At 41.2% G+C, this 11,453-nt stretch overlaps 1 protein-coding gene across 3 annotated transcripts; it reads left to right on the top strand.

The window, feature by feature from the left end:
• The first annotated feature begins 826 nt into the window (after positions 1–826).
• On the top strand, positions 827–11,032 carry LOC133275267 (borealin-2-like). 3 transcript variants are annotated; one of them, XM_061465110.1, is made up of 8 exons: positions 827–984; positions 1,385–1,513; positions 3,451–3,491; positions 3,875–3,935; positions 4,573–4,640; positions 5,421–5,488; positions 6,811–6,909; positions 7,354–7,486. In XM_061465110.1, the coding sequence occupies exons 1-8, from the start codon at positions 855–857 to the stop codon at positions 7,382–7,384; spliced, it is 627 nt and encodes a 208-aa protein (XP_061321094.1). In that variant the 5' UTR covers positions 827–854; the 3' UTR covers positions 7,385–7,486. The 3 variants fall into 3 exon arrangements, with proteins under 3 accessions (XP_061321094.1, XP_061321093.1, XP_061321092.1); XM_061465109.1 differs by lacking the exons at positions 3,451–3,491; positions 3,875–3,935 and adding an exon at positions 10,286–11,032 and having other exon boundaries at positions 7,354–7,397; XM_061465108.1 differs by lacking the exons at positions 3,451–3,491; positions 3,875–3,935.
• Positions 11,033–11,453: the final 421 nt, after the last annotated feature.

Below are 11,453 nucleotides of genomic sequence, written 5' to 3'. Positions count from 1 at the left end.
TATGCATTCAATACTACATGCAGTCAGGCCTTTCTAATGTTCTGTGTTATTACAAGTTTGTTAAATACTATCTTCACCTGATTAGAATTTATACAACCTGTAACCATTTGCATCGGGCAGAGCAGGTTATTCACTTTGCTGGCTTTGAAGCACTGCATATTCCACAGACCAAACAGCAGTAAAATAGCAAAAGCCAAGCCTCAACTCTGAAACAGGGTCCTTCTTATACAGGAAGAAGGTTTCCCAATGCTTGTCCAAACCCTGGCAGCACAGGCACTGTCTGCCACAGCCTGGGGCCTGTGCCTGACACCCTCCTGCGCTGTGTACTACTCACCGCTGGGATGAAAGCGGTCACCTGCCCCATCACAGGTCCTCATGGGCTGAGCTCAGCAGCGGCCGCTTCCAAGCAATTAAAGAAAAAGCACAATTAATTTGGTTCCACCAGGACAGAGTGCGTGTGCGTGTGGATCTGGGTCAGCCTGCCCAGCTCCTGTCAGGACGCGAGGGCTTAGGTTTCGTGCCTGTCTAGATGCACCCAAGCCCATTCCTAGGGCACCACAGAGATGGGGGACCCCAAACTTCTCACCCTCCCCGCCTCCCTTTCTTCCCTTCCAACGAGAGGCCTAGCACCCCCAGGGTACCCTCTCCGTCGCGCCCTGGCAGCTCTCGACCCACAGGCCGGGGCCTCCTGTGCCGCCCAGTCCCCTTACGGACACAGCCCCTCTCCAGGGGGCCAGGACGCCCGTTCCCACCACCCCGGAGGGTGTGTCCGATGGGGGAGGGGAGAGAGATCCCCGCTCTTACAAAAGCTTCCTGGGCGGAGACTACTGCGTTTGTCCGGTGGGGTGGTGGCTATGCCTTGGAGGAAGTCCCCTGGCAAGTGGTGTAGTACTGGCTTGGGTGGGGTGCGCGGCTGTGGTGTTCTCTTCCAAGAGACGAAGAATCAGCGTATCGCGCTGTTTTTCCACGATTTCGACCAGCAGGGTAGGACCGGAGGCGTTGGCAAGGGCCCCGGGGATGCTCTGATAGGTGCTGGCCCTCGCAGGTGGTGAAGTGGGCACCGTGGCGGTACTGATGGTGCCCGCACGCCTGCGCTTGCTTGTCCGGTGGGGTGAGCCTACGAGCCGGAGTAAGGCGGTCCGTAAGGAGCGATGAACGGTTCACCTTTCCCTGAGGGGTGGCTCGCGGGCCTCGGTTCGGTGGCGGGCGGGCTGAGGGCCTGCCGTTGCGGTGCACGCCGTGCTCCTGACAGCCTCGGGAGGGTTCCCGCGTCATTCAATCCGCATAAAACATTGTTAACTTTTTTTTTTCAATGCGTTCTAGCAGTGCTGTTACTTGGAAGCATGTAATGCATATGGTGGTAAGAGCCTATTCTGTTTTAAAGCCAAGGAAAATATCCGGGAAATGAAGAAGGAACTCGATTCGCTTTTGCGAACAGCTGAGAAGGCATTTACAGTAGAGCTGCTGAAGATGCCGATTGCTATCAGGAAAATGAAGAGAAAAGATTTGCTTAGTAAGTGTGTGTCCTCTGGTTTCAGCTGCGATGCAGTCAATGATCTTCCCAGTAATTGGAACAGTGCAATGTTTTGACTTTAGCCAGAAAACAGTGTTGATGGCCCAGAGGTGATTTGGTTACCACTGAGCAAGTACTCACAGAGCTAAGGCCTTGTCTGCCTCTCACCTGCAAGCAAGGAGGCTGGGGGGCATAAGGAGGAGGGGACTCTGGGAGCAGTGGTATTTATCTTCCGGAGTCACTGTGAGGTGTGGAGTCCTGCTGTCCTGGGGATGGCTGAGCAGTTGCCTGCAGTGGGAAGTGGTGAACCTGAAATCAGCCTGTCTGGGAGTGAGTGGGTAGCTGCTTTGGAGACAGAGATTAAGCCATTGTCTGCTTTGCCTGGGGTTAAACACACAGCTGTGGGTGTGGCCTTATATTTGTGAGGGATGCAGTCATAATTAAAGCATGATGCAACCCTGACTGATGTGAAAAAGCCTATAACTGTAGTGACTTTTTATATAGAATCTTGCTTTGCATGCTGTTAGCTAATTGGCAGTGGTATTGTACTGCGGAGGCTTGCTCAGTGCGTGCTCTTGGTCAAGTAGACTGACCTGTGTAACACAGGGTGTAGAATTAGTTGGTAACAGTGCGTGAAGTCCATAGCCTTATTTCATGTGTGCTTTTAAGTCATCTTATTTAAAGCCCTATGTGTTGGGGACAATAGATTATGGTCTGTGGTGAAACACGCAAAGATAGAAAAGTACTGTCTGTACACTTTGGCTCCTCTCTGGAGAGTCCTGCTTTTGTTGCTCCCTGGAAGGTCCAGCTTTGGTTCCTCCCTGGAAAGTTCTGCTTTAGAACTCCCTGGATAAGTCCCGACCCTTAGAGACCTTTCTAGATATTGCTGGCCCCTTCTTCTGACGTAGGCTGCCCCTTGTGTCAGAATGAGTGTGCATTTCTGTTAGTATAAAAGCCTGAACCTCATGCGATGCGGGGAGACAGTTTCATACCACCTAGGTCAATGTTGTTTCCGCAGGGGTGCCTGCTAAGGTTGAGCCTGCCACCTCGCACTGCAATGATGTTTCTCAGAGCTGGTTTCCTCATTGTCATTACATGGTCTTTGGGGTTGGTAAGATAACCAAGCATCAGAAGTATCTTTTACTGTATCTGTTAGTATCTCTATATTTTCCTATATTAATAAACTAGTTGCGAGTTCTCAGTTTTGTTTCTCTCACTTGGAATCCTCGAGCTCTGGAACACCTGAAGTGATGAGGAATAATTACAATTTTAGTATTTCCTGTGTGTATAAATGTGAGCACTTCTTTCCATCTGAATCTGTTGGTCCTAGACACAGAGATTTTGTCTTTCTGTTAAGTCTTTTACTACTGAGCCTTTGTTATCTAGTTTGTTTACCTGTAATGGCAAATGTATTTATGCAGCAGTTAAAGCTGTGGTGCATGGTTGGCATCAGATATATATTCTGGTAAGAATTGATGTGTTTAGAATCTGTCTTGCAGTTGGAGATTGCAGGGGCCTCATAAAGGTCCAGCGTAAAACTCTTGAACTTCAGTTTACTGTAAGCCTTTGCTGAGTATGTAGTTCAATGTCTGTCTTGAAAACTTCTGCCTTAAAAGCATTAACTTTCAGCTGTGCAGTGTATGGGGGATTTTCTTCTTGGAATTCAGGTTATATACTGTGTGACTATGCTTAGTGTTCTTTCAAAGATCAGACATATTGAAATGGCCTAAGATTTTCATTGTTGCTTTGTAGGGGTGACTGTCCCAAAAGACTTGAATCTTGTTCCAATGCAACATACCTGCTAGCTAAGTTTAGTTGTTTAAGCAACTGTAATCCTGAATTACTTGCTCGGCTTCATAGCATACAAGAAAAGAACCTGCAGAGAATAATTATGTAAGTAGCACTATATAAATAAGGTATACTTTCTTGAGTTACAGATTTGCGAGAAGGTGAGGAAGTGGCTCTTGCTGCTGCAGCGGTAAGTGGTGTTTTCAAATTTCATCACTTCTTACAGAATAGAAGTCTTCTTCCTGCTGTAAGCATTTTGGACTAATGTTTTTGTTTGGCTGTCTGTTTAAAGACAAGATGGTACAAGAAGGCTAGCCAGTTAGCCAGCCAGCCACAGTGCAATTATGAACATTACCTAAAGATTTAGGGTCATCTGCAGGCAGATATCTGGATGGTTCTGGAGGAAAAAAAAGAAGATCAAACCAAAACAAACAAAAAACCCCATGGAAAACTAACTGGTGTTTAGCCAATTCCGCTTCTGTCACTTTTAGTTGACTGCCTTTTGTAGGATAATAGGCATTTACTGAGCAAAATCTTTTGACTTTCCCTTGTTGGATAATCTTTGTTTTTTAGACTGACTATTCTCTGGAAGACATAGCAAATCCAAAACTGGTGAGGACCAACAGCAAAAAAGGCAAGTCAATACATTAATAGATAGTTTGGTTCCTAATTTACTTTTTTTTTATTGGCTTGATCTGAGCATTTGTAAAGTGAATTTTAAGCCCAAAGGATACAAGAGGGAGAAGTGTCTAACTGTAAGTGTAGCATACAGGTCCCTTCAGCATTCGGTATGGAGGATCATGAGCTTTGCTACTCTTGAGGTACTTTAAAACATGAGATAAGAGTTCCTGCCCTTTGGGTTTATCACTGAAAATGGTGAGAAGAGACAGATTTAACTGACTTGTCAGTGCTGTACAGTATAGCAGAAGAGCTAGGAGAGCCACTTGTATTTTCTCATAGGTCCCTCCTGCCTGTTGAAGTTTGTAAGGGAAATGCCATTTCTCCTCATACTCCAAAATATGCAACAAGAAGGACACTGCCACTGAAAAGTAATTCTATTTTGTCTGGGGCTTGAAGGGGTATTTAGTGCCTTCTAACCGTGCTGTGTATCACTGTGTCTGATGAACATGCATAGTTTGCTTTCAACTCTGATCCAGGTGAGTGGCCATCAGTAGCTTTCAGTAGGTAAATAGGCTTCAAACAAATGAGTTTGAAATGGTCTTTTGTGCTCTTCATAAAACCTTTTTCTTGTCTTTCTAATGTGTTTCTAGTTAAAGTAACTACAATTGTTGAATATGAAGATGCCAAGCATATTTCTGCAAAGAAAATATCTAAAAAGGTAAGTTTATTTTTAACAACCAATGTAAGGGCTTTATCAGTTGTGACCTGCTATGAGCCCTGCTAGATCCATGACTGGGCAGGCCAGTGGCTTGATGTTAGCTTGAAAAATCAATTGTTTTAAATTTGGTATATTTTAAGCAAGGCTAAACTGTGTAGCAAATTAATTTCATGATGAAATAAGATATCTGTACTTCTGGTAACTAATTCACACAGACTTGCAAGCACTGGCATAGTCTTTCTCTGTTCACTTGCCAGCAAGTGTTGATGGTTTGAGGAGCCATTTTCTTCTGATTTTAGGGGGGGAACCAATAAAACCCCAACCTTATCTTTGATTTAATACATGCTTTTATATATTTGAGTGACTTGTGCATTCTTTTCCACCTTGATCTCTAAAAGAGCACAAGTGTGTTAATTTTACCGCCTCAGTTTGTGTGATGTAGTGCCTCAGCCAGACATGGAAGTATGTAGCAAGATGACAACAAAGACTAAAAGATTACATGTGGAGTTACAGGCATTAATTATAAGAGAGCTTAAAGGTTGGAAGTGTGTGTATTAGAAAGGTGGCTGTTTGTACAGAACTTCAATATGATCTTTGGGCTTTATGGAACTTGACATTTTATGTGTATGTGGAACTTTATAAAAGGCAGTACTATGGGGCTTAACTTGCTTTGGTCCCCCCCCCCCGGGAATCCCTAAATATTTCCAGGGAACAATACTGTATAATTTTTGTCTTAAAATGACACTTCTTTTAACTGAAATCTTGTATATGCATTTTCAGATTTCTAAAACAAAGTTGCTGGCTTCACTGTCACCTAGTTTAAATGGCAAACTGAACCCTCTTTCTAGGTAAGACTAATCTTTGATGGCTTAACTCACCTGAACCTGTGAATGCTGAATAAAACTCTTTTCAAATGAAGTAGCTGAGATTTGAGCCCAAGAAGAATACATTTGATAAAGATGTTTTCCAAAACCTGAATTAGATGTGTTGTAGTGATACCCACCTGAACAAAAAAGTACCTCTAGCTGATGAAGGGATGTAGTGGTACCTCTTGCTCGCTGAGTGGTGCACAGTTCTGAATCTGTGTTATCAATGTTGATTTCCAAACAATACTGAATGGAAGCAAGTCTGTAAGGGAAACCTCCTTCTTGCTGTGTTAGGAGTAATGAATTGTTCTGTAATGGTTATTACACAGCTGAAATGGAGGTGTCATTAGTAGGAAAATGCACACATGCAAAAAAAAAGGTGCTAAAGCTGCTTACGGTCACAGTGGACCAAATTCAAGACTCACTATAGGATCTAATGAATTAAAAACTTTGTGGAGATCTGAATAAAATTTTTTTAGAAGCTCCTGCTACTCCTACAGCTCCAGTGTGCATGCTTATATGCACGGACACTTGATGCATTTCTCTGAAAACAATCTGAACTTAAGTTAAACAACATATTGGTGTTTAATGTGCCTAAAAGATTTTAATTGCTTTCTTGAACTGGGATTACAGAAGTTTTGGCTCAACAAAATTTAACCAGAAAAGGCTGCTTTGCCTGGGGAAGTCTACAACTTCTCAGTCTTTGAAGCTTGTTGTTGTTTGAGTACACTAATGCTGGGATAAACCCACATGCCGTTATGATATCTTCAGAATGTGTGTGGGGAAAGGGAGATTAGAGGAATGAGTGAAGTAAACTTCTGTCATCAAGATATCTGTGAACTGAGTCAAAATCCAAAACTGGAAAAATTTGTTCTCTGGATTCAGGTCAACCATACAGGGCAAATATCCTGAGAACTAATTAGAAAAATTTAATTCTTGCTGAAAAAGACTTCCCAAGGAAACTTTGCACACTCGGATAGAAAGTTGTGGATGATACCTTAGTTATGTTCAACTCGAGTACTGCAGCCCTCTCTTACCTACTAACATAAATGACTTTCTTTCCCCTATGGTGTTAGGTCCCATTATATCATGTCTAACTCAGGAGGGCTTCCTCACATGTATATATACTAGGCCTCTGTTGTAGAGCACTTTAGCATTCTCTAGTTCACCAGTTGTCTGCCTTCATCCTAGCTAAAATGCTACAGTGGAAGTAGATGAGGAAGTAAAAGAACTAAACAAAAGCAATGACTGATTCTATTTCTGTCTCTTTTTTTTGTTTTGTTGTTTGTGGTTTTTTTTATTAGGTCTCTTCACTCATCTGCAAGCGTGACTGAAGCTGTTAAGTCTCCTGCTTCTGATTGTAGCATCACAAATTTCAAAGCCACCCCAAAGGTATCTAAAAGGTAAGGTTTTTTTTGGCTTGTTCTTAATAAATAACTTTAAATACCAAGGCACTATACATTACATTAATATCAATCTAGACTTAATAGGTCTTCATGGTCTGCCACTAAATTTTTTTGGTAGTGGTTATGTGACCCAGTTGCACACCTCCTGTTCTGAGTGTGGGTGTTAACTTGCGTTCTTACAGAGGTACAGGATTTGATGATGTAACTAAGTCAATTAAAATAAAACAAAAAAAAAAACAACCGGATCTAGAATATAAATTCTATTTCCACTCACTGTTGTGTGAAGGTATAGTTTATGGTTTAAACTAATTCTCAGAACCCAAACTACGTAGAACCAATCTCAGATACTGCTACTTTTGCTGGACTATTAAACTGAATAGAAGATGTTACAGCACCAAAAGTTTTTTTTAATATGTATATATATTTTATTTTTATTTTAAGGGAAAGGGGAGAATGTGAAGAAAACCAGTGAGAAGAAAGAGTTGGTAAAGGATTTTCTGCCTTGATTGGAAGCTATATTCATGAGCTTTTTGACTCCATAGGATAGGGGAGTAGCTCATTAAAAATGCTGCTGTTGTGTTTTGTTGTTTTTTTTATTTTCTTTTTACAAAACAAATGAGCAATTGTTTAGCTAGGAACATGTTTCCCATCTTAAAATTCTACTAAACAAAAATTCCAAAGCCTACATTAGCGATATTATGTTGTTGTTTGGTTTCTTTTTTTGTGATGTTAAATGTGAAATGTTTTCCAAATCTGATTAAGCATGTAGGTACAGTGTGCTTATTTAAAAAAAAACCCAAACAAAAAACCCATCACAATCTTTGGCAGATGTGTGCAGATACCTTTGAAGTTCTGTTAAAAGAAATCCTGCCATAGCAGTGTAATCTGACTGGAACATAGGGTTCTGGTCAGAGGAGTGAACATGGTGTCTCCTTGAACCTTATTTTTATGAAACTGAAACATAATGAGGAATACTTTCTTCTTGTCCATGCTTTTCAACACACTATCCTAGCATAAGAGCACTGAACACTTCCTTTCATAACAACTCCATGAATCTCCTGTTAGCTCATATATTTTATATATGTGTACATGAAACACAGTAAGGTGCTATTTCAAAACAGATGTGAGTACTGTCAATCCTTTCAAGTAGGGTAAAACATAACACTATTTCAGAATTGCTTTAACTATGGGCCTGCTAGCTGGCCAAAATGCTGCTTGAATGGCAAGGATTAACAAATGTTCTTTAGCAAGGTGAAAGGCTGGGCATGCTTTCTAATGAAGGAAAAGGTATTTAAAGGAAAATGTCTTGCGCCAAGCATAAGGATAATAGTACAGCTCACTCTTAAATCTTCCACAGTCATACTGCTGGCTGAATGACCCTGAGTGCTTCTTAAAATGCAGTATTAAACAGGTCGCTGTCTAGGAGTACAGCTGTATTACTCTATTACTCTATTCTGGTTTCCCTGCACAACAAAAGAAGGCTTCTGTTTCTCTAGAGTTGGAAGCTGGATGCTGCTTCTAGCACTGATAAAGGACTGAAGGAACATAGCTTCCGCTATTCAGCCATGAAAGCATTAGCATTTGTCAGGCTTAGGCTCAGCATTTACAATGTTTACTCATTAAGAATGTCTCATTTAATCTAGTCATTATTTTAAAATTGCTGTTTAGAAATGAACTCATTTTTATGTCTCCTAGCACTTTGTTATTTAGGCTGCCTTTATAGCTGGTTCAACTTCCTATACTGATCTAGGTTACTAAAGCCAAGAGCTAGAGAATCACCACAGGGGTAAAGCCTTTGCTAATCTATTATGTGTGGAAGGCGAGAGATGTTGCCAATAATTGCCCTTGCAACAGCAGCTACTGGTATGTGACATAGCATTAGCAGCTGGTGTACTTCTCACTGTTCTTTACTGAAGTCTGTGAGAAGAATTTAGTACTCAGTCACCTACCAGTGGTCCTAGGTTCATAAATGAAAATAACATACTACTACACAAAGTTAATATGGAGGGTGGGGGGGGGGGGGATATATTCTTTTATCCTTATGGAAATGGACTTCTTAGAGGTCAGCAGACTGAGAACACTTATGTTGCTACTATCCATTGATAAATACAGCCTTTTATCTGTTAGTGCTCTCCACATCCTTAATATGCTCTAATAAAACAAATACAGAAAGCAAAACCATACTAAGATCAGAATACTGATGTAAAAATAAGGCAGACAGCATGTTCTTGTTCTAGGTATGTGTCCAAATCAGATCTGGCTTTGGACTTGTAATGCAGTGTAGTTTGAAGCCAAGATCTAACAATGGGAGTTAGAATACTTTTTTATATTCTTGTAACTGCAGCTCTTTCAGGAGGTAGTATTTGTAATAAGTCAACAGATTTTATATTTGCCTTGCATTTGCAACTGATACTTCTGGAAAAAATGAAAAGGTTTACAAGTTTCTAATAATTTAGAGGTATGAAAGGCTTTTTGTTTTAAGTTGGGACAGCAATTATTACACTTTTAAATTAAAATATAATGGTATAAATTGATTTTTTTTTTCCTAAAAAACCTATTATGGTTCCTTTTATGTTTCTGACATTATAAGGGATAACTTTGTTCTTGATGCATCTCATGGAAGGATGGTGATTTCTATTATCTGTCCACAATATTTGTGTGTACTGTAATAAAGTTAATGTACATTTTTGTGGAATAATCCTGTAAAGGTAAGATGCTTCTTTTCAATGTCTTTGAAATATTGTGCTAGTAACAGACAATCCTTACTTTCAGATGCATGTTTCTAAGTTTGATTTTCCTACAGGTGCTACTTATCATGGTACTTCAGAGGTATGAGACTTCCAAATAATAAGACTTTTTTTTGGGGGGGGTTGGTTTTTTTTCTTAGTTTTTGTGGCTTTGTTGTTTTTTTTCTTTTGTTTCTCCCCCCCCCCCAAGTTCTCAATTTTCTATGTCACTGAAGCAGCATTTGCTGAATTGCACTATGAAGCATTAAGCTCATGTTCAAACTAGTATTTACTTTAATCCATGTACCTGGTCATTAATTTCTGCATTGCTCCAATTTATGGACTTGAAGTTTTTTGAACTTGTTACCACAAAACTATTCTCTATACATAGAGATAGTCTTAGATGTGTTTTGTGTTCATAATTAATCGTAGCTTTTTATGTAAGGGGTTGTAACCAAGAGTTAAGCAAGCCAGACCCCTCTTTTCACAGAGGGGATCCATTGGCTTGTTGAGGCTGATTGACTGTGACCTGAAACCTTTGGTGAGGGATTTGTTTGGTATTGTCAGGTGGTTCGTTCTAAAAATACTTCTTAACTGGCTAGTAGGAGATTAAACTTACAGAGCAATGCAATGTTGGCCTTTTGCAGTGATAAGGACACTGTGCCAGACAAATACGTGGCAGAGGAAGCTACTAACTTCAGAGAGCTTGCAGCATCAACTACAAGCACTGTGTGAAAAAACACTAGTGTTTTAAAACATTATCCAAGTTCCCTTTCACACAATTCCTTGGTCAATAAAGAAAACAGGTTTGATCATTTGTACAAAACCCAAGGTACTCATACCTCTGTTGTCATTTTATTTGGATGCATGTAAGATGACAAGTTTCTGCAAGGAATTCTACTTTTAAGGATATGACTTTTAATGGTCTTATGCATTCAATACTACATGCAGTCAGGCCTTTCTAATGTTCTGTGTTATTACAAGTTTGTTAAATACTATCTTCACCTGATTAGAATTTATACAACCTGTAACCATTTGCATCGGGCAGAGCAGGTTATTCACTTTGCTGGCTTTGAAGCACTGCATATTCCACAGACCAAACAGCAGTAAAATAGCAAAAGCCAAGCCTCAACTCTGAAACAGGGTCCTTCTTATACAGGAAGAAGGTTTCCCAATGCTTGTCCAAACCCTGGCAGCACAGGCACTGTCTGCCACAGCCTGGGGCCTGTGCCTGACACCCTCCTGCGCTGTGTACTACTCACCGCTGGGATGAAAGCGGTCACCTGCCCCATCACAGGTCCTCATGGGCTGAGCTCAGCAGCGGCCGCTTCCAAGCAATTAAAGAAAAAGCACAATTAATTTGGTTCCACCAGGACAGAGTGCGTGTGCGTGTGGATCTGGGTCAGCCTGCCCAGCTCCTGTCAGGGCGTGAGGGCTTCTTCTAATCCATGTTGGTTTCCCTGTGCAATGAAATAAGTCTTTTGTTTCTCTAGTATATGTATGTGGTGTTTCACAGCACAGACTCAAGTTGATAAAGAGGCTCAAATCCTGCTTTATTACAACCAAGCCCTTTTAATCCCCCTGTTTGGTACTTTCCCAACCTGTGCATACCTACAGCATTCAATCTCATTGGCCCCTGTAAAACTCCAGGTAAATAGTCTAGTCACAATGCTGCTGACGCTTTCACAGCCCTCACATCCTCTGGCCTTCAAGCACCCCATCTCATTGCCCCAGGGCTTGTCAAAGCACCAAGGCCTCAGAGCTCCTTCATGAAAGTCTTATTGCCTTTACTCCCCACATATATAGGTCTATAAC

The sequence above is a fragment of the Pezoporus flaviventris genome, unplaced genomic scaffold, assembly GCF_033815535.1.
Source record: "Pezoporus flaviventris isolate CSIRO_AGI_PZ_B2104156 unplaced genomic scaffold, CSIRO_AGI_Pfla_v1 ptg000038l, whole genome shotgun sequence".
Lineage (NCBI taxonomy): Eukaryota > Metazoa > Chordata > Aves > Psittaciformes > Psittacidae > Pezoporus > Pezoporus flaviventris.
Note: the sequence above shows the minus strand (reverse complement) of the source record. Positions and strands in the feature narration are given on the sequence as shown.

What these genes read in the sequence shown, in the direction of transcription:
- LOC133275267 (XM_061465110.1), top strand. Translation starts at nt 855, where the DNA reads ATGCCTTGGAGGAAGTCCCCTGGCAAGTGGTGTAGTACTGGCTTGGGT. An exon ending in CCACGATTTCGACCAGCAGG is followed by an intron (nt 985 to 1,384) that starts GTAGGACCGGAG and finishes TCTGTTTTAAAG; the next exon opens with CCAAGGAAAATATCCGGGAA. An exon ending in TGGCTCTTGCTGCTGCAGCG is followed by an intron (nt 3,492 to 3,874) that starts GTAAGTGGTGTT and finishes TTTGTTTTTTAG; the next exon opens with ACTGACTATTCTCTGGAAGA.